Source organism: Haemaphysalis longicornis, unplaced genomic scaffold (assembly GCF_048455015.1).
Source record: "Haemaphysalis longicornis isolate Haplotype H1 unplaced genomic scaffold, Haemaphysalis longicornis Haplotype H1 scaffold_3, whole genome shotgun sequence".
Taxonomy (NCBI): Eukaryota; Metazoa; Arthropoda; class Arachnida; order Ixodida; family Ixodidae; genus Haemaphysalis; species Haemaphysalis longicornis.
The window spans coordinates 235,328,534-235,351,908 of record NW_027526335.1 but is presented as its reverse complement, the minus strand read 5'-3'; the positions used below and the strand labels follow the sequence as shown (position 1 = coordinate 235,351,908).

The 23,375-nt window shown below is 48.0% G+C and overlaps 1 protein-coding gene across 2 annotated transcripts in view; it reads right to left on the bottom strand.

Annotated features, from left to right (window-relative positions):
* Positions 1–23,375, bottom strand: part of LOC144176064 (WD repeat and HMG-box DNA-binding protein 1-like) — a 387,207-nt gene that overhangs the window by 61,565 nt on the left and 302,267 nt on the right. For both annotated transcript variants that reach the window (XM_077705189.1, XM_077705190.1), the window contains exon 10: positions 14,300–14,478. In XM_077705189.1, the coding sequence (XP_077561315.1) occupies positions 14,300–14,478 (179 nt within the window). The remainder of the gene's footprint in view (positions 1–14,299; positions 14,479–23,375) is intronic.

Genomic DNA, 23,375 nt, shown 5'->3' with positions numbered 1-23,375 from the left:
ATAATCGACTTCCCCCGGACTGAATCCTTACGCCAACTGCGCCGTTTCCTATGACTGGTAAATTATTACCTACGGTTTATCCCAAACTGCAGCCATTGTGCACCCTCTCGAAATTTCCCTTCAAGCTTCCAAGTCTCCCGAGTGCAGGCTTGAATGGTCTGAAACTGCCGGTCGCGCATTCACTACCGTAATCAAGGAGCGCCTGGCTTCTGCTACTCTTCTTGTGCACCCGCGCCACACGCTCCCACGAACCTGATGGTAGACGCATCCCACTATGCGGTTGCAGGTGTACTTCAGCAACACATCCGTGGCACCTGGCACCCGCTCGGTTTCTTTTCTAAGAAGCTTTCTCCAACTGAGCAACGCTACAGTACGTTCGGGCGGGAGTTCCTGGCGGCATACCTCGCTGTTAAGCATTTCCGTTTTTTACTTGAGGGCCGCAGCTTCGTGATCTTCACCGATCACAAGCCTCTTACGAACGCCTTCAAGTCATCGAAGACTACATATTCTCCCCGAGAGACGCGACACTTGGCGTATCTTTCAGAGTTCACGACGGACATTCAACATGTCAAGGGTGTTAACAATAACCCAGCCGACGCCCTCAGCCGTATTTCGGCCATACAACGCTCCGGTTTCAGTACTCAGGAGTTGGCTCAAGTACGACAAGATGACGAGGAGCTCCGCACTCTGCGTTCTTCAAACAGTTCCTCTCAGCAACTCCAGGACATTATCTGCCCTGATTTCAGCATCGTTTGCGACATTGACCCGGTTTCAGGCCGCAGACGACCGTACCTTCATGCTTCTCTCAGGCGTATTGCTTTGAACTCTATTCGCCATCTCTCTCATCCTGGAGTTCGTGCCTCACGGTGTTTGGTTGCCGAGAAATACGTCTGGCCTGGCATGAATATTGACGTACGAGCATGGGCTCGTTCCCGCCTCTCCTGCCAGCAATGTAGGGTCTCTCGGCATACCACATCACCTCTGGCCCCTTTTTCCTTGCCGGACTTTAGGTTCTCCGCAATTCACGTCGACCTCGTTAGCCCGCTACCACCATCTAAGGGCTACCGTTACATCTTGACAGTGATCGACCATTTTGCTCGCTGGCTGGAGGCGGTTCCAATCGACGATATTACGGCTGAGACTGTTGCTTCCACACTTACGTCCACGTGGATCGCCCGTTTCGGCGTGCCTTCGAAGATTATCACAGACCGTGGCCGCCAATTTCAGACCACGCTCTTTCACCGTTTGACATGCCTACTCGGCGTAAAAACAACGGTCTACCATCCTCAAGCCAACGGGATGGTCGAAAGGTTTCATCGGGAGCTAAAGACCTCACTGATGGCGCACGAATCACCTGAACAGTGGGCAGTTCACCTTCCTCTTGTGCTGCTAGGATTATGCACTGTCATCAAAGACGATCTTGGTTGTGCCGCTTCTCAAATGGTCCATGGCACGTCTTTGCGCTTACCAGCAGACTTCCTGGTCTCTACGCAGCGGCAAGCCAACCTTTCCTCCCCTGGCCTGTCCTACGTAAACGATTTAACCCTGTTTTTCAGCTATATCCATACCCAACCACCACGGTCGTGTTCCACTAAGCACACTTTTATTCATAAAAACCTTTCTGACAGCCAATACATATGCCGGCCCTCTTCTCGTCAGTTCACGCTCTGACAAGATGTTTACAGTTCGCGTCAACGGCCGCGACGACGTCGTTTCCTTCGATTGCCTCAAGCCCGCTTTCACCGAAGCTGCCCTGCCTGCGTTCCACTGCATCATCCACCATTCCACCCTGAACACTACCACCATCCCTTCCGTTCGCACCACCACTCGTGAGCCTCGCAACGCAAAGACTGCGCGTTTTGCTGTGCCGCTTTTACAAGGACTTCTCCTCCAGACTCCGTCTCAAGGGGAGGGGGCTATGTGGCGGCGCCCCAGCGGCGATGGTGCTTGGGCTGAGTTACAACCAATGAGGGCGGCACCACCACCACCAGCAGGCACGCACACATGAGCGCTAGATATTTTGATGGTTTTGCCAGCTGCCGGGCGGCCGCCGAGAGTCTCACACTCACGCGCGTGTGTTCGGCAATTTTTTGGTAGTCTTAAGTGCGGTAACAAAAATTTATGATTTGCCAGAAAGCTTCGCTTTTAATAAAATGCCAGGGGCTTGAGGGGCAACAAATTTATTTTTTGGCAAGAAAAAGCTGATTTTCGCCCGCGCGCACTTTGTTATCATTGCGCGAATGAACTTTTAGTAGCGCGCAAGCGTGTTGAGCGTGTCCTCAGTTCCTTCATGAGTCCCAGACAAATACCTGAGCAAGTCAGAACCATCCATCACCCTAACCGGGAGCGGGCACAGGAGCGTCAGCAGTTTTGGGTAGTCAGCATCCTCTGACACACCGACACCCCTTGTGCGTCGGAAACTAACTGTACGATTTATTCACGGTTGAAAACCTCCATTGGGTCGGCGACTGCGGCTGTGTTGGTGCTCAGATAGGTTGAAGCTCAGATCTGCTGCCACCTCGTTAAGCCGACGAATCTGTTCTCACGGAATGGCGCGAATTCTTCGTCTGGCTCGTGTTCACGGTATGCGGAACTTGAAATACTTCGTTTAAGAGGGAATGACGGTCAATTTATTTCATGGATTCGAATTCACAAATGCATTGTGCCAGATAGGCACCTGTGGGGGAATCCGAATGTGTTCGTTAGATCGGGAAATTCGGAAGATTGGTTTTCATTAGATAACGTTTTGAATGCCCTCTCCAACTATTCTATTCTAATCAAAACGCACCTCTCAGTCACTTTATAAAGCAGCCAAGCTGGAGTGAGCCTGAAAGATGTCAATTCTATAATAAACCGTAATCGCAGCTACGATAGTGGGTATATATTGTTGACGCTGATTACATTACTATTGTTCGCTAACGTACCGGGAACGTTTTTTGGACAAGCCTGCCGCGAAGTCAACTGAAGCGATTCCAAGTTAGGTGTTCCATAGCCATCATGGTGACAATGGACCTTTTTCCAGTAGCGATATGCGCACGTGCGGGCTGCCGGTCCGCCATCCTTGGCAGGCGGCTGGTGCAAAATAAACAAAAAGGCGTCCCTGAGTTTTCTGCTTAAAGAGGGGCTATACTGTCTAGCGCTGCACGCTTTCTTTTTCTCTTTTACACCTCGTGGTGGGTTCGTGCGTGCACAAAAAAGACTTTCTAAGAAACGGGGCAAGGAGGTTTGCTGCTGACCCCACTACGAGTACATGCTGCCAGTGAGGTGGTAAAGAAAATGAAAAAACAAAAACAAAAAAAGGGGCGATTCGAACACTGCAGATTAGGCACGGGAACAAGCGCCTGCTACCGTGACATTCACGTGAAAGGTAAGGGTGACGAGTCAGTGCGAGAGAGCCTGCAGGGCCAGGATATTTTGTGCACGAGTTCTCCGAAAGCCAAAAGGTTTTGGGGGCGTGCATTACTAGCATTTTTAGTTCGCCCTGGCGGCCGCTAGGGGGACGGCACTGGAAAAAGTTCTATTAGGAAGTGTGGTGTGCGCCGGTGCAGTCGTCAGTTTACGGCGTACGAACACGGCGTAAACACAGTGTCTTGTAGCCAAAATAAACATAAAAGCGGCCGGCATCAAGTCTGTGATGATGTTGAGGTTCAGTGAAAGAAAGACCAGTTGCAGGGACGCAAGAATGAAGGATCGCAGCACGGGTTTTGGTAGTAGTGAGGCTGGTTACATTTATAATGGATGATAGGCAAAGACAGACGTTAAATGACACTAGGACAGGTAAATGCACAGCTATGTCATTGAGCGCAACGAAAAAGGGAATGGGAGAGTTAGTCCCAAAGAAAGCAGAAAGAGAGCAAGTGTCTTCAACATGCAACCGGTGGATGCGGCTATGTAAACGACGTCGAGGGCTTCAAGCGACGAGCAGGGCAAGCGTCCTACAAGGAGCGGGGCTGATGAGAACAGTAGTTGAAGGGGCGCTGGGCAGGACAACCAAGGCAATGAAGGCTCCTGGCTATGAACGTACCACTACAGCCCAGCGTTACCGACGAGGTGGTGCCCTAGCGTCTTTACAACGGCCACAGGTCACCTGGCCGCCCCGAAGACAGGCCCTGGAAGTGCCGCCGTGAAGCTTCTCCACTGTGAGCTTCTTCTCCTCCTCCTTTTCTTCTTGGAACTTCCCCAGTTCCTGGATTACTTTGATGCGGCGACACCTTGCGCTGAGCCTTTCCTTCTTCTGTTTCCTTTAGGGTTTCTCGCACCATACCACAAAGTCATCTGGTGCAGTCGAAGAGGTATTTTTGGCCACCTAACTTTTGCGAACGTGAACTCGGCCGCATTTCTCCACATCGTGACGTGGTACGTAAGACGCGCCGCTTTGAACTTGTTTGTCACGGTCCGTCCGTTCTGTTATGCTGTGTACTAAAGACCTGATGATGAAAAGACGCTACCTGCATCACTTGCCGTGGAAGAATGAACGCCGTTTTGATGTTACTTCATAATGGGTATATTCAGTGGCCATTGCATAAGAGAGTTCAAGCTGCAAAAAAAGAAGTCTCGGTCAATTGTCTAGCCCCATGACTGTTGCAACATTTGTTGCAAATAAAATGCACCCCCAGTGCATTATGCGTAATGTGTACGTCATGCTGTTCCAGCTGGAGGCAGATGCCACTGGCGATATGCTTTAACCACCAAAATGCTGAGACCGACTACCCTGCTGACTAGAAAGGGACACCGCCGGCGCAGTGCACGTGCTCTAATTCCACCGTGTCCTACCAGCCTCCCCTCGGGCCTTATGTGTGCCGAGGAGGTAGCGCTTAGGAGGATCCGGGAGGGAGTGGCCTTAACTCCTGCCGTGACCCGCCAATGCCTCCCTTCCAAGATTGTTTTACAAGCCCCGGTTGCCCATTTTGCCACCGCAGCGATGCAATAGCCGACCTACACCAGTTGCTGTGGTCTTGCCTCGCTTTGCGTCCTACGAGACTGCGACATCTTGGGATGACGGGCCTCCGCGCATCTGCATATACGCATGAATATATGGGCCCCATAATCGTTCCCTCCTAGACTTTACACGCGAAGCGAACTGGGACCAACAAGCCTATGGGTCCAGCGGGAGCAACAACCTGGTGCTCCACGTTGCTTGCAGGTCCCAACTTGAAGCGGCACTCTGCTGGTCCATTTGGAAATTTGTTCATAAACCAGTTCAACTGGGGCTAGCAGAATCCCGCTAAATATTTTCTGTTGGGCTTCCACGTATGCAGCTAATGTTTAGTTTCCCATGCTTGCTTCCAACATCGTAGCTGTGAAGTGCCAATTAACAGGACGTTAAATGGGGGAGAAGTGTTGGCTATGCTACCGCCAGCACCAATGGAAACAAAGCGAAGCATTGTGCAGAGACATAATTGTGCCTTCAATGTGTATATTTATTCTGCCTGTCAATTCAAAAGAAGCTAAGAGTAAAATGTCAGTATTTCTATTCAGAAGTTCGCAACAAAGCCCGCCTTTGTTAGCACAACCGTGGCTAATACAAAGTTGCATCAAGGGCAACAATGAAAGAACGGTCCATGTTTCATCCCATCTGCATAGCCACCATGGTTACACCCTCCGTTTATAGGAGTTCCCCGAGGAGCATTAGAGTGTAATGTTGTCTATCCCGATGTCTAAGAAAATGTTTCTCTTGCCTGCCGAGACACTATCTTTTGCCAGAAAAGACCCAAGGGTCACTTTCATCTTACAGATGCCATTTGCCTTCTTGAGCCTTCTACGGGCTTAACTTAGGCACTTGCTTAACTTACGAAAAGGTATTTGCTTTGAGCCACTGTTGTTGCCTAGATACATAAATGCTCTAGTCATTATTATCATCATGTAAGCCATGAGACTCGAAATGGTGGGTAAGTGGCTCAGCAGTTACGCTGCTCAGCGCAAGCATGCATACTCATTCCAAGCCGTGACCGGAATTTTTCGATAAAGGCGAAAAGAGAGAACGCCTGCGCTTCGGGATTTTGGCGCATGAAAAGCAGCTATGAAGTGGTATTTGGTGCATGAAGAATGGCTCTGTGTCCAAGCCCAACGACGCACATCATTGCTTAAGAACAGCTGCGGCCATAACATCTGCGTCCCGAAGAAATTATTACGGTGAGCTTGTCAGTATTTGTGGCAGTTAAGAGGGGCTCTAGAAAGTGTAGCAGCTTTTTCGGTGCAAAATATTATGAGCTCGGCGAAACGTCACCTGGGAAAAGTTTCCGTCAGAGAGAGAAAAAAATGCCACATCCTGTTCTAGTGGTGTAAGACTGGGGTGGTGCTACGGGTGCAGCATAGTTGGCAGCCCCTCTCCCTTCGTTGGACACCCGGCCCTTGCGCACTTCACATGGATTTGTGAACTGGCACTGAAAGTTCTCCATGACTGGCAGGCCCGGATAGTTTTGTCCGAAGGCTTTAATGTCTATCCCAAAGAGGACCGCGTTAGCACACCCTAGAACCTACGGCAACTGGCTTCATGAACCCAGCGTCTGTGGTCCCCACTTCAGGCGCGAACGCATGCGAACTGGCATGGACACCAGCACGCGAGAGATCACGCACACACATGCTTATGTGCGCTTGGTATTTTTTTTCTGTATTGTTAGCAAGCTGCACACATGGCGTAAGCCAATTAGCAAGCCCGTACAATGCCGGGCACTCCCCACGAAGCGCAAAGCACAAAACCAAACCTAGGTGCTTTTGTTGTCATTTTAAAACTCATTGCAGAAGCATCGAAAACGTTTGGGTACACCTGAAGAAAACTTTATTTATTGCCCCTCACCTCCTGCAAAATTTTAAATGAGGCCTTCATCCCGCCCAAACTGAAATAGGAATCCAAAAAACACGATTCGAACGAATGAAATTCCAACAAGGATTCCGAATGGCGTCGCTGGTTGGAATTATCATCAGTCTTGCCTAACCAAAGCCAAAGAATGAGCTCAAAATTGTTGAACCTTGTTCATCACTTTTAAATATGACTGGCGTCTTAGGGTCACCATCACAAAGGCGTCACTGTTTCTCCCCTGCTTGGCATCGATTTGTGACATTAGACAAGTATGCCTTTTCCCCCACTTGCGCTCAAGTGAAAGCGCCCCTCCTGGGCACTTCAGGCTTTCGCCTGAAGTGCCCAGGCTTCAGCTTGAGATACTACCTAGTTTCCAGCTCCTCGAGTTAACAATTTAGTTATGGTAAGCCAACAGCGAAGCCGGCACTACAATGAACTAGAATATTGTAATTGTGACAAAAGCAAGGTCATGTTCAATGGTGGCACTAAAGAGAAAAAATCGAAAATCCGCCAGCGGCGCTGCCGCAGAATGCCGTAGGCAAAGTAGTGCAGTCGATATGGTCACCGCCTTCCAATCATCCATCGATTTTGATCCTGGCATACGGAAGATTAGGAGGAATAATATTTTTTGGGGAAATGGGAGTGGCTGGTAGCCTCAGTCCAGGCCGCCTTCAGGCCTCCCGGCAGCCTGCACCCGCGAGATCAGGTACTCCTGATCCTCGAGATGGAAGCTGGTCAGACAATGTTCCCGCTGCTGCAATGTAGGTGATGCGAGTGGTTTGGGATCTTTGACGCTCTCCCATACGAGGTGATTGGTGGTTTAAGGTGTATTGCATCTTGTGCAATTGCAGGGAAAAGCACTTCGTGAAATGTGACGTAAAATTATCACGTCGTAGTAAGTCTGTGTTTGGATTGAGCGGCAGATTCGAGAATCCTGTGTATTCAGTGACGAGTGATGAGGAGGGCAAATGAGGCGTTCTCGAGAATAATGGTATAAGATGTCCGTGTATGCTTTTGGAACTGAGTGGGTGGTCGAGGCAAGTGTGTCATCGGCCTACTTTGGGAATGCGCGGTGTAAAATGTCGCGGGAAGCGGTGTGAGCCACCTACTTCCCGGGGAGGGAGGCATGGCCATGAGTCTTAACGATGTGAATGGTTGCTAGAGTTTTGACGTGTTGTAGAAGTGTGAGCAGATGCAAAGATATTTGCCCTGATAGGTACTGCCGGCACGCCTATTGTGAGCCGGTTGACGACTGTAATAGTTTGCTTTTTGCTGGACATGGCCGCTACGGCGGTGGCTGTTTCTTCTGTGACATCAGTGTTGGTTGTTCGGACTGTTGCAGCTGAGATTGCTGTCCCTTCACAAACCATGAGCACTGCAATGTGGGCCTGGCTGTGGGATTTTCTTGCGATGTTTGTGTAATAAACATTCGGGTTGTTGGTGAATTTATTGCTCAAGTATCTTGTTCTCACCTGTCTTCTGCCTTTGTTGTATTCAGCGTGCATCCATCTTGGAATGGGGGCGACTGTGATGTTGGTGTGCAGGGATGGGGCAGCCCAGTTTGTTAACAACCATGCGTCCCGTTAGAGTTAGAGCTAGTCAATTTAGTTGGCTTGCTCGTTTGGCTTCAAGAATCTCGCTCAAGGTTTTATGCAGTCCAAGCTTGAGAAGGTTGTCCGTAGTTGTAAAAGGGGGTAGTCCCAGGGCGAGCTTATATGATTTTCGAATTAAGGCATCTATTTTAGAGTGTTCCTTGAGGCGTAGTGGCTAAAGGTGATGCGGCTTCTAAGCACTGCTTAGATATGTAGCAGGAGTCTTGTTCTTCAAGACCGCTTTGCTGGGTGCAGATCCGTCGGATCAAGTGCATCATCTGCATGACCCTGGTGCTTAGTTATGGTAGCAACTCGGTACCGGAGCCGTTTTCATGAAATGGTACTCCGAAAATGCGAAGCGATGACTCTTGAGGTAGCGGCCTGGATGCGTTGCTGACGGTTAAGTCAGGTGTTGGGTTGGGTGGTCTACCTTGTGTGCATGCCCGAAAGACCATTGAAGCTTACTTGGTAGGGGCGCACGCAAGGGCCCATCTTTCCAAGTACTCCATCACGCAGTCTATGGCCTGTTGAAGTCTGTCCCCCTGTTCTCCGGCAGATCCCGTGTTCGTCCAGATTGTAGGATGATCCACGTAAAAGGTGTGATGTAGTTCGGGAATGTCTGAAAGCTTGGAAGCAGTTGACGCAGGGCAATATTAAATACTAAGGGAGAAATAAAGGAGCCTTGAGGCACACATTTCGACGGTGTAGAGAATGTGCATTGGGCCCAGTAGAATTTTAACAGTGCGGCCTGACACACGAGCAGCACAGCTCTGTTTCAGCTGCCGTTCATGTCGCTCAAGCATCGAAACTCGAGTTCATCTAGCCCATATCTAATTACTATCGGCTAGAAAGTTCATATGAATGCCTGTTTCTAGTTAAATAAAGATAACATAAAACATGATAATTCAAGTTGTCAGATTTTCTTGATCCAAGTGCAGCAGTGAACGAAGGGAATGCACTGAAAAATGCGCTAGACCGTAGTTGCGTTTCCTTGGAGTGCGCTTCTTGGACCGGTTACTTCACCTCAATAATCATCAAATAGCGCGAATCGCATTTTCAAACTGCTTGAAATCTGCCTCAAAATATTATCATCATGTTACCTGGGTGTCGCAAGAGCTCGTGTCTCCTGAGTTCCACCCAATCTCGGTCCTTCTGAAAAGCACGAAAAATTCTCCTGGCTGCTGTTTGGTCAAGAAAATGGCTGCCGCCTTAAAGACTAATAAATGAAAAGCATTTGTGTGATTCCATGGGATTTGAACACGGTTCTCTAGAGGAGAAGCTTGAGGTGCTAACACTTTTCTATGTCCGCATTTTTCCAGCCATAGCATAAAAGCTGGTTTCTTTGTAGTGGTTCCTTTTTCCGTGGCACGTGCGAGTAATCGTGAGTTTCAAGGAGCCAATACCGTTCGCTTCACAAAATAAACAAAACTCTGTTTTGGAAGCGTAAAATTCGCAGACAGTGCATTGTGCGGAACACCTGAACGTGATTACATGTGAGAAGATCACAACCTAATCTGAGAGAAACTGTGCTCTGTGTCAGTCTGCTTTCCGTCATTCGCGCCGTCACACTAACGAACGAAGCCGAAGAAAGAGGAGCAAAAATTGTGTAGGAGAAAGGAAGCCGGCAGAGGTAATTCACAATAAAGACAGATAAACGAAAGCGAAGAAATTCGGATACAAAGTAGCTGTAAAAAGTGGTTAATAAGTATTCACAGGCATTCTCCTTCAAAGCACGGACGGATAGATAAATTCACCGAGCAATTTTTATCGCTTCCACTAACTCCACACTTCCGTCCTGTGCACAAGATACCAAAATTCCAGCTATCTGTCGTATTCCATGACCATCGAACGATTGAATGGCTTAACAAATGCACTTAGAAGGCATTCCAATGACGAACTATTGAAGAATGGAAAAAGCTGCCACATTCAGTTGTCCGGAAATGTAATCCTGAAATATGTAAGGAAATCTCTTACCTTACTGCTATCTCCAATCCTCATTCTACCCATTACTTTTCACCTGCTTGCTTTTCTAGTCTTTAGATTTATTGTACCAGCAAGTACATTTTCTAATCAATGGTGCATTAAACTCTAATTCTTGTTTTGCGCACAGTGTGCTATTAGCTCATTCGGGGCTTTTAAGAAGTTTAAAAATTTCAGTGATGATGAAACGTCCATACCCATGCTTCACTCTCCTGCAACTGAAAATCTCGCCATCTATCTGGTCTATTCCACAGATTTATTGTCATTACACGTACACCTCATTTTAGCTTGACTCGAATTGAAGAAGATTTAACAGTTCGGCTGATCAGCACCCACTGAACGATTGCACCGAGGTAATGCTTGCTTCCTAAACATAGCTACAGCAGGAGACAACGTGTGCTGTCACTTCGTGCTGTTTCATTTACGGTACCACAATATCTGCAAAACAACCCGAGCTTCATGCGTATTTTTTTGAAGCAGGAGAGTCGAATTGATTGGCATTGCTTCAGGCTCACGTGCGACCGCAAGATCGCCTGATCGCACTGCACATATACCGCGTCCTAACAGTATTCCCCACATTGTGCAACATTTTGGTTGGCGTTATTGTATAATTATTACGCCAATGAACCGCCCATGAATACGCCAGTTAACCCTCGGCCCTCAGGCCCCAGCGGCTGCGAAGCAACTGACCACGGCGGCGGTCAGAACTGCGACGCAGCAGAGGGTGCTAAGAATCCCTGGATCCGGACAGGCCGCCAATGGAATCTGAACCTGGCAACGTTTAACGCGCGAACCTTATCTAGCGAAGCGAGTCTAGAGGTGTTGTTCGAGGAATTAGAGGGAATAAATGGGATGTAATAGGGCTTAGCGAGGTTAGGAGGGCAGGCAAAGCATTCACGGTATTGAAAAATGGACACGTCCTATGTTACTGGGGTCTAGAGGACAGAAGAGAACTGGGAGTGGGATTTCTAGTCAATAAAATCATAGCTGGGCACATAAAAGATACTATAGCATTAACGAAAGGGCAGCAGGTCTTGTAATTAGGCTCAATAAGAGGTACAAGCTCAAGGTGGTGCAGGGCTACGCGCCCACATCCAGCCACGACGACCAAGCAGTGGAACGTTCCTATGAAGATGTGGAATCGGCAATGGCTAAAGTAAAAACACAGTATACCCTCGTTATGGGGGACCTCAATGCTAAAATAGGCAAGAATCAGGCTGGAGACAAGGCAGTTGGGAACTATGGTCGGGGCTGCAGAATAACAGGGGGGACCTAGTAGTTGAGTTTGCAGAACGGAATAACCTTCGCATAATGAATACCTTCTTCTGTAAACGGGAGCGTTGGAAGTGGACGCGGAGGAGCCCGAATGGGGACCATAAAAATGAAACGGACTTTATATTATGCGATAACACTGGCGTCGTGAAGGATGTGGAAGTGCTCGGAAGGGTAAGGTGCAGTGACCACCGTATGGTAAGATCTCGAATTAGGCTAGATTTGAGGAGGGACCGTAACAAGCTAGTACGAAAGAAGCCGATTAATGAGCTAACAGTAAGACGTAAAGTAGAAGAATTCAGGATCGCGCTGCAGAACCGATATTCAGCTCTAACGAGGAAGCCGAGATTACGACACAGGAAGCCAGCGACATGTTTACACGCATTATCATGGAGTGTGCAGTAGAAGTCGGGGGCACGATGGCTAGACAGGATACTGGTAAACTTTCACAGGAAACGAAAGATCTAATTAAGAAACAGCAAACCATGACAATCTCCACCCCCGCTGACAGAATAGAACTAGCAGAGCTTTCGAAGTTAATCAATAAGCGTAAGACAGCTGACATACAGAAGTATAATATGGAGAGGATCGAATCTGCTGTAAAGAACGGAGGTAGCCTGAAGGCAGTGAAGAGGCGTCTTGGCGTAGGGAAAAATCAGATGTATGCACTTAAAGATAAGCAAGGTGTCATCACAAGGATGGATAAAATAGTCACAGTGTCCGAGGAGTTCTATAGGGATCTGTACAGTAGCCGGGACATCCAGGATAATGCCGAACGAGAAAGTAGCTCAGAGGAGATAGACATCCCACCAGTAACGACCGAAGAAGTAAGGAAGGCTTTGAAAGAAATGAAAGGGGGCAAAGCACCTGGTAAGGATCAGATAACAGCAGACATCTTGAAGGAGGGCAAAAAAATTGTACTTGAAAAACTGGCAAACCTGTATACGCAATGCGTAATGACCGCAAGTGTACCGGAATCTTGGAAGAACGCAAACATCATCCTAATCCATAAGAAAGGTGCCATGAAGGACTTGAAAAATTACAGGCCGATCAGCTTACTGTCAGTCGTCTACAAGGTACTTACCAAGGTAATCGCTAACAGAATTTCTGCAACCTTAGATTTCAGTCAACCTAAAGAACAAGCAGGGTTCCGTAAAGGTTATTCAACAATGGACAATATTCACACGATCAATCAGGTGATAGAGAAGTGCGCGAAGTATACTGAACCCCTATATATAGCATTCATAGATTGTAAAAAAGCATTTGACTCGATCGAAACCCTAGCAGTCATTCAGGCATTACGGAACCAGGGGGTAGATGAGCATTATGTAAAAATACTAGAGAATATCTACAATGGTCCACAGCTACCATCATCCTCCATAAGGAGAGCAGTAAAATACCTATAAGGAAGGGCGTCAGACAACGAGACACAATCTCTCCAATGTTATTCACAGCATGTTTACAAGAAGTATTCAGAACGTTGGATTGGGAACAGGTGGGAGTAAGGGTTAATGGAGAATACCTCAGTAACCTCAGATTTGCTGATGACGTTTCCTTGCTAAGTAACTCAGGGGACGAATTGCAAAGCATGCTTTCTGCACTGGACGAACAGAGTAGAACCGTGGGCCTGAAAATTAATATGCAGAAAACAAAAGTAATGATCCATAACCTCGGGACAGCACAGCAGTTTGGGATAGGGGGCAAGGCAGTGGAAGTGGTAAGCCAATACATCTACTTAGGCCAAGTTGTTACCCCAGATCCCAACCATGAGGTACAAATATTTAGAAGGATCAGAATGGGGTGGAGTGCATACGGCAGACATTCTCAAATAATGAATAGCACCCTACCATTGTCGCTGAAGAAGAAAGTGTATGACGGGTGCATCTTACCGGTACTCACCTACGGGGCAGAAACTTGGAGGCTCACTAAGAGGGTTCAACGTAAATTGAGAACGACTCAGCGGGCAATGGAGCGTAAAATTATAGGTGTACAATTAAGGGACAAGAAGAGAGGGGAGTGGGTCAGGGAACAAACGCGTGTTAAGGACATATTAGTAGAGATTAAGAAGAAGAAATGGACGTGGGCAGGGTATGTAATGCGAAGGCCAGATAACCGTTGGTCATTAAGGGTAACAGAGTGGATCCCTAGAGAAGGCAAGCGTTGCAGGGGACGGCAGAAAGTTAGATGGGCAGATGACATCAAGAACTTTGTGGGGATAGTTGGCACAGGACCGGGGTAATTGGAGAATAATGGGAGAAGCCTTTGCCCTGCAGTGGGCGTACATAGGCTGGTGATGATGATGATGATGATTGTATAATGATGAAATGCTAGGAGCGGAACTCTGTTTTATTTGTTGTTTTTCTTGGCAGTTATTTCTGCTCCCTTGGAAATTTTTGTTTTTGCAGTAATTGTTCATTATTATAAGTTCTTGTACATGTGTTATATTTCTTCCTTCTAAGAAATGTACAATGATTAGGCAGCCTTGCAGTTCCCTTGTTTATCTCGCGCATTCTTTCTCGTCGTCTTATTAGGATTTTTCGCATGAATACGAGCACTCCCTGCAGCCCAGTGCTCTTCAGTGCCAGTCAATGCTATAAACAAATGAATGAACAGATGCGGAAGCCATGGTAAAACGCGGCCCTCGCCTAACACTCACCTGTGCTGCTCTTCCAGAACAGCGGCTTCTCCTCCCCTGCGGAACATGCGCTTCAGGTGTTGCTCAATGGCCTCGAAGCCCGAAGCAGCGGCGTATTTGCAGGCGAGCCGCACCAGCGCCGGCTCCATGAGTGCCGCCACTTCGAGAGCGCGCGATGCCCGGTCACTCCGCAGCGACTTCTGCGTGCAGAGGAATTCATAGTTTTATCTATTCTCGCTACACAGAGCCTACCGTACTGCACAGGGGAGGGCCTTACACAGGAGAACAGCAAAACAGAGTGAAATGCACGCGAGAAGCCTACCGAGGAATGCACGTGTACAAAAATGCGACAAGTGTCAGACAGCAATAAATGCATGCAGATAATGGAAAAAAACCTAAATTAAATGCACTTCATTTGCAGTAAAAAACGACCAATATATACAAAGAAATAACGGATCGATACAAGCACACAATCACATAAAAATGAAATAAAGGGCAGCGAAGAAATATTTATTTCAGTTACTGCGGGGCCTGCAACTGTTCAACAGGCAAAACAAAAAAATTACAAAGAATGTGTGCTCGAGTGCTTCCCGTATGATGGCCAATGAAGCTGACAGGTGGTTCCACTGAGAGCATGTTTTTGACAAACACGAATGAGAGTAGGTGAAAATGTTTTGTGTGTGAATGATAACTTTGTGAAGATGGTCAAGGCGTTCAGATATGAAAGGTCCTGCTTCTATTCAGTGTGATTTGACGACGTGGTTATTCTGATAAATCATTTACCCTGCTTGCCATACACGCGTTGTAAGTGTACCACATATGGATCATGACGATATCACTATGAGAGGCGACATGTTGCTTGCAGGAAGCTGCCCACACAAAGCCGTCCCGGAGTTGCATAGCGTCTTTTTTCATTTCACCGCAGCCTTAGATTGGCATAAAAATGTGAAATAAACCTGCGTAACAACAACTGCATGATACGAATGAAAGCAGTTGACTGTACTTGAATGTGGCTCGAGAAAAATCATGCACGGTGGATGAACGGGAGCAGCGCAGAAGATAAGGTGACACAGGCAAGAAACACACAGGGCAGGCTCTCCTGTATGCTTCTTGTCTGTGTCCTCGTGTCATCTACGGTGGTTCCATTCTTAAAGTATTTCCAACTCGCCCAACATGCAACACGGTGGTTGACGGAAGCGCAAGTAGCGCGCTGCACTGAGCTTAACAGAGAACGTTTGAATCAGAAAACACAATTGGTACGAGTGCATTTTGATGAAGCCGAAATTGCACACACTCTTGTAACGCAAGCACGTTTAAAACTGTTCTGTATCAGGCCGACATACGAAGGGTCAGATAAAGGGGACATGGCACGTTCTTGGGAAAGAAGGAAAAACAGCCCAAGCTGGCATCCCTCCATGCTGGCCGCAGTGCAACAGGAGCAAGTGAGTAGAAGACAGGCTGGGCGCTTCTCGCAACTGGTTTTCTCTTATAGCGAAAAGTTATTCTACCCGCAGGAGACGAAAAACTACGCAGAACCACAGGAAATAGAATGGAAGATTGCGCAGGTTCTTGTGTTATAAATGACGGATAAGTCCTCACACGCAATTTCGATAAGCAAATTCCCCCTAAGACAGTGCGAGGGAAAAGATAATGCACTTTGTTTTGTAAGCGCATGGGCTTTTGTAATGCCGAGTGTAAGTTTATGACGTGCTTGGCTACAGTGGGCATGCTACTGCCACACGGAATGCCCCCAAACATGTGATGGGTGCACATGGGGAGCTGTGTGCGCCGAGGTGGTGTTTTCACAGAACGATGTCATTCCTGTAGCCAGTGTAACGCACGCAGCTCCTAGTCCCACGCACGCCCCTTCTGCCGATGGTGCACACTGTAACATGTGTTTTACACCACAATGACTGTCATGCGCATCGTTGGAAGCTTATTTCCACTGCGAACCAAATTCCTTTGAGTAACCCGGAAGCTCCCAAAGAGAATTTAGGCACAATACTGCGCGGAGACCTTGCAGCCACTTAAGTACTCAGGAAAAGACTCTTCCACGCTTCGCTACCATGGGATGAGGGCCTTTTGTTCGCCTCCCGGTTTTCTGACATCCTCGGGGCATCACGTGATCATGATACTGCGCCGCAATTCGCCGTCGGCGGACCAGTTCGCAACGACTAGACAAAACAACACGTGTACAAGATTTCGCAAGACCTGCTTTTATGCTCGCGTCTGCAATGCCACCTGTATTATTCTTGGGTGGCTCGACTGGTGATTCAGAAAAAGCTTCAACAGTCGCAGTTTATGTTCCCAACAATTGTGATCAGAGGTTTACGTAAATGTTTGTTGCAGGACTAAGAGGCGCAGCATTCATGTTTTGTAGAAACATTGGGTGAATGCAAGTCCACAACCGCTCCCCTAAAATACCTTCAGCAGGCCATCAACCATTGCCAAAAATTGGTGTTGTCGACAACAACGGGAAAGTACAGGCGAATTTTAGTCGCCGAGCCCCCAAGAGCAGCATTCGTCCACGGTACTGAACAACAGGCCGCTTTGCACAGGTGCAACAGTACTGCGGAACGAACTGCCAAGTCAAGGTGTGAATACGGGTTGTGTCTTATATTATAGTATGTAGGCGGTTTCTTGTTGAAAAGACATGCTCCCGACGATGTTAAGAATTTCTCAATGAGGCGACCTCTGGCGTTCACGCGAGAAGACCCCCAAAGTAAGTTATGTGCATTCAGGTCGCCTATGAGGATGTGTGGTTCGGGAAGGTGATCTACTAGGCCCTCTAAATTTGAGCTCGAGAGCTGGAACTCACGAGGGATGTACAGAGAACATAGTGTTATAAGCCTATTGAAGATTATCGTTCGTATGGCAACAGCCTCAAGAATGGTCGGTAGTTGGACAGTGTGGCACGCCGAGGATTTTCAGAAATAGATGGCCACACCACCTAAAGATGTACCACCACCACCTCCGCCAATCCTAAATACCATGTAATTGTTTAAGAAATTCCTGTGTTTGGAGTTTAAATGCGTTTCTAGGAGGCACATCAAACTTGGCTGTTTTGAATGAAATATTTCCCACATCATCGATTTTTAAGGAGGCCTTTGCAGTTTCACTAGATGATGTTTTCTCTTTTTATTAAGTTCAGAGCGAATGGAATATGTGCGTCTTTGCGCGTCGAATTTCAGGGCTCGACCTCTTGGAAGAGGTTTTTTCACCTTCTCTACTGAACTGCACGCAGCAGGCCGTTCCTTTCGCTGTGATGAATGCTGCAAAGGCGCGGCGTCCATGTAGTCACCTGAAGGCAAGGGGTGCCCAGCGGACTGGGCCCCCCTGACTTGGTACCCTTTTGGGTGTTCTTTGCCTGCACTGCCAGTGCCGAGGGTGTGGGGAGCACCAAAGATGACACAGGCAGTGAGGCAGCGGAGGGGGTCGCTGCGCCTGCCTCCGTCTCCATCTCTTCCATGCCCTCGCGTGTCCGTTGGGCCAGTGGAGAGGAAGCAGTGGATGCAGCGGCATCCTCAACCGACGTGGTTGCCACCACAGCCGCTGCTGGCGCAGCGAGCGGAGTTAGGGGCGGGACGAGCCGGCGGAGGCAACCCGATGAGGGGTGGCGGAGGGACCACATCCGACTCGCGCTACTGGGTACGCGCCGAAACCAGACGCCTCTCTGCCCCCCGTCGAGCCACGCCGAAGTACCTCCCCAGGGTGAAAGAGGCGAACCTCTTTCGCGCCTCCGGGAAGGTGATGTTTCCTGTTACCTTGATGTTTGTTATTTTCTTTTCAAGCTGAAACTTTTCACTTTTTCTGGAGTAAGCCGCGAGTGGGCCCTGAAAGTTAATGCAAAGGAGTTGTGAACTACAATTATCTGTGGTATGGTCATTTTGGGCGCACTTTGCACAGGTTATTTGGCACCGATACGAGTTAGGACCATGCCCGAACCGCTGGCACTTGAAATAGCGCCGCACCCGCCGCGGTGGCTCAGGGGCTAAGGCGTTGTGCTGCTGAGCAAGAGGTCGCGGGTTCGATTCCCGGCCGCGGCGGCCGCTTTTCTGATGGAGGCGAAAAGCAAAAACGCCCATGTGTACGAGATTTCGGCGCACGTTAAAGATCCCCAGGCGGTCAAAATTAATCCCTACCATCAATTATGAAATAGCGCCGCGGGTTCGGGATGTATGTTCGGACAGAGCACCGGATGAAACCAGCGTTTGTGGTCTGGAAGGCCGGAACGGTCAAATGTCAGGATGATATGTCAAGTTGGTACTACCTTACCGTCTCTTCTTATGGTTATGCGCCTGAGAGCCGTCACACTTTACCCTTTTAGTCCTTCAAGAAGATCGGCCTCGGTCTTGTTTGCTAGATCTGCCTCCGAGATGACGCCCTGCGAGCTGTTGAGGGCACGGTGGGGCGTCACCTTGATGTCAAGATCGGCGATTCGGGTCTGCTGTAGGAGTTGAGTGGCCTGCTGTTGACTGTGTACCGTGACCAAGATCTCACCAGTCCTTTGCGTCTCAGCTTTATAGGATTCCCCTATAACACTTCCTAAAAACTTTGAAATCAAGAACACGGACTTGAAGCAATAGGCCTGGCTTGTTCAAGAGATTCAATGACCAAGGAGTGGGGGTATTTATCAGGTTTTGCGATTATCACAGTCAAAAGGGGTGGAAGCGATACCTCGGTGCGGCCCCTTTTAGTGGGCCGATCATTGGGTTTGGGTAATTTAGAAAAACGCATACAGTAAGTATAAAAGCAGGGGACCGCTGTACTTTCTTCGTCCGGGTCACCCTGATACCGAGAGAGGTCCCGGGTCTCCCTCCCTGGTAACAAATAGGGAGCCTATCCGTCGGAGCTGGACCTGGGCTCCGACGGCCACCGTTTGTGGTTTCTGTCCTTCACGTTACAACTCCTAGCCACGGTACAATTCAGCGTGAGTAATGGTAAGTGGTGGTCGGCAATAGGGTACCAGCTGTTCTCGGCCGCTTTCGAATGTCGCACATGACCATATTTAGGTGAAACAAGTTCGGGAGGCACCGCAGAAATTGCACGTAGGTGCAGATGAAAGGGGTGTGCTGCCGTGGTAACATTTGCGAACAATGTCCAGAGTGTAGGCGGCGTCCGCGCATGTCTTGTTAACAAAGATTTCTCCCTGCCGAAAGAGGGATATCGAAGCAGGGAGAAAGCCTGGGGGGTAGCGCCTTGGAGACGCCATTGATATTGTTGCCGCAGTTGTCGTCGAATAACCAACCAGGGCCTCAGGCCTATTTCTAAATAAAGTCGTGCATTTATCCAGGGTGAGTATGGGGGCTCGGGGTCGGCGGTGCCACCAATACCATCACCAAAATTACTCAAGGTGCCCTGCGCGGGGAATAGAAGCTCCTCGTAAGCCAAAGAAGGTTGCCTACAGAGACCACACTAACTGTTTCCACATAAAGAGGAGCAAAATGAAGACAAACAACAGGGATCAAGCAAACACTCAAATTTCCAAACAAAGAAAAGTAACCCACAAAAGAAATTTCCCCGTCTTCCTGTAGCGAAAAACTGAGTAGTATGCGAAGCAGCCATGGGGTCGACTCAAGTTCCCATTAGTTTTCAGTTCGATCGCGGCATTGCGGGAGGATAATGAGGGGAGCGGAACGCGCGCGAGAATCATTTATTTTGCGGAACTACAGTGGCGCCCCCAGCGGAGTATGCAGCGGCTACCGTCGCGTCTCTGACCTTAAGCTGCTTCGCATTATCGCGCGCGGAGCCGCAGGGGCTACCACTCATTGCGCAATCCTGGAGAGGAGAAGAGCTTCGTAGATGAGAGGAGAGTCGGAGAGGAGAGGACGAATTCCTGGCATACTACTGAAGGTTCCCCTACGGGAAGATGACGACGGTGGTTGAACGCGAAGCTATCTCGTGATGGATTCTTTGGTAGGCCAATTTCTAGGGGCATCCTGCCACAATCTTCATCTACGGTTCCTGGCCAGGCATGCAAAGTGGGGGTGTGGACGTAGCACAACGGTGCGCACCCAAAGGCGGAAGGAACAGGCTCGACCATAAACTGCTTCGCATCTAACACCCTCAATTATTCAAAAGCTATATGGGACATAGGAAAGCACAAGCAATGAGTAAGCAAACCGCTGACACAAACATGCTTAGGAGTCTAGGGCAGCCAATACCTTCGCTGAAAAATTGGCTGCAGTGCGCGTAGAAAAAAACATTACTCGGTAATAAATTCCACTCCGCAATTGCCCGCGGCAAGAAAGACTATTTGTATAGATTTGTGCGGGCTTTGTAAGGAGGAAAATTGTGCGAGTGGCGATGTTTGAACGCTCGAGACAAGAACGGCTTGATGTGAGCGTTTGCGTTAAGCTCTAGGTGCACATGAAAAAGGGAAAATAAAAATTTTAAACGAGCTAGTTTACATCGTTGCTCTAAAGTTGAAATTCGATGTTGCACCCTCACCGAAGACAGGGAATCAGTGGATCTGTACTTGCTGAAAATAAAACGCACTGCTCGTCATTGCACCAGTTTAGCCTTTGCCCGTCTTTCTTCAAAAAGGGGTCCCAAACCATGTTGGCGTATTCAAGCTTAGATAACACCAGTCTTATAAGCCGACATTTTTGCTTCTGTAGGGGCAGCTTTAAGTTTGTGACTTATGAATCCAAAGTTGTGCATGGCAGCTGCGCAGATATGTTCATGTTGCTTAGACCATGATACTGTATTTGTCATTATCATCCCTAGACATTTGTGTGCACGTTTATTAATAGCCCCATGAATCCGATAAGAAATATAAATGGCTCTTGTTTGTCATTCGAAGTGGAACAACATGATCTCAGTTTATCTTCATAGGCCAGACGTGCCCCAATGGCCAATATGTGTCAGGCTGTCATTTATTGTTATTTGACCCTCAGGGCATGTAATGTTTCTGAAAATGATGCAGTCATCTGCAAATATTCGTATAAGTTCTGAACATCCCAGGCGACAGCGAAAGTTGATTGATTGATTGATTCTAGGGTTTAACGCGCCGACGCAACGCAGGCGATGAGGCGCGCCGTAGTGGAGGACTCCGGATTAATTTCGACCACCTGGGGATCTTTATCGTGCGCCGAAATCTCGTACACACGGGCGTTTTTGCTTTTCGCCTCCACCAGAAAAGCGGCCGCCGTGGCCGGCTACAGCGGAAGTTATATCACTCACATAAATTAACAAGAGAATAGGGCAAAAGACGCTCCTCTGTGGAACACCGCATATGATAGTTAATGCGAGTGACGTGCACCCGAAGATCTCGACATATTGTGTCCTGTTCAAAAAGTGAGATGTAATCCAACTAAAAAGAAAATTAAGTACACCAAGGTTTATTAGTTTGCCTAAAAGTTTGCTATGAGGAACCCGATCGAACGCACTACTGAAGTCGAGGAACACTAGAGCGACCTTTATGGTCGAATCAAGGGCTGACGCAATTTCGTGCACAGTAGCTATCAGCTGTGTGTGCGTCGATAGCCCTTTACAAAAACCGTGCTGGAATTCGGAAACTAAGTTTTTACGCTCGAGAAAGCCTGTTATAAAATCAGCAAGAATGTTTTCCATTATTTACAGCATGTAGACGTTACTGAGATTGGGCAATAGTTTTCCATCAGTGAACAGTCACCTTTCTTGTGTGCTGCCAATAGCCACCAGCCAATCATGAGGAAAAATTGAAGGCCCAAGAAAAACGAGAAATTTCAGTTAAAATGTGAGATATTGGTTCGGAGTATCGGCGTAAGATTGCATTGGGCATGCTATCTGGAAAACTAGATGACTTGTCTCATACATTCAGCTGCAACGATACTACGCTGTTTTGGCATACGACATCTGAAGGTTGATGATCATGGTTTGAGTTTTATTGCGCAAGGCCAACAAGGACAAAGAGCGCCAAAGGCAGTTATTTCATGGCACAGATGTACAGTTAAATACTAAATTGTTTTAGTAAAAATAAACGTGAAGCGAATCCATGAAAATGGCTGGTGTATAGGGCCAGGATGATTATGTTTGATATGTAAGAAGCTGTAAAAACTTGACGTCTGATAACAACTGAAAAACGCGCTTGTTAGAAAACATTGGGTTGTCGGCCAAGAAATGTGATGGGTGTAGCGGGATGTGTTGTCTGTACAGGTCAAGGAAATGTTTGCGTCATGTGGTATCGAGCATCTTGCATTTAATGAATACGTGAACTACGCATAGAGCCTCTCCACACTTGCTGCACTGGGGTCTTAAAGATCGCGTGAGGAGATACGAATGCGTTGCATGGGCATGCCGTATCCGTTAGCCTACACAAAGCGACTTCCGTGTGTCTGTTGTGTGAGTCAGCTGTGTACCGCCCCAAGTGTGGCTTTATGACATGTAGTTTGTTGTCTGTTCATTCCAGTTTGTTTGCCATGTTCTACGCAAGCGCTGTCTTATGTGTTGCTTGAGGTCTGTGTAGGGTATCGTTGTTATCTATACAGTGTTCCTGAGTGCAGCAGCAGGGGCTCTCTCGTCTGCTAACTCGTTGCCAGGGATCCCAGGGTGTCCTGGGACCAAGCAGCGAAGCAGCTCATGCTTTTTCGCATAGATAGACATTATGGAGTTGAACACAAGATTAACTATGTGGTTTTTGAGGGGCTTGTGCGATGATAGTGCACGAACAACACTCAAGGAATCTGTATAGATGACGTAATTGAGAATTTGATATTCGAGAATGTGCTGCACGATATGTAAACTTCCATATGCTTCTGCTGAAAAAATGGTCGTTTGTATGCTAATAGTACTGGCTGTATTGAAAGTTGGACCATAAGCAGCCCAGGAAACCATAGTGGATGTTTTAGAAGCATCCCTGTAAAATTCTACGCATGGGTATTTAAACTGCAAAGACAGAAAGTGCTGCAGTATGACAGCTCGTGGTACCAGATTTTTGTCAAGTTTCATAAAAGAACGGTCACAGGATACAGGGCGAACTTGCAAAGTCTGTAAAATGTCTGAAAATGATGATCCGTACATATATAAAAATGAAGCACTTAGACCCGAGGCTCGCACTCTCAATCTAAGCGAAAACGGCAGAGGAACGGATGGGCGATTTACAAACAGCAGAGAT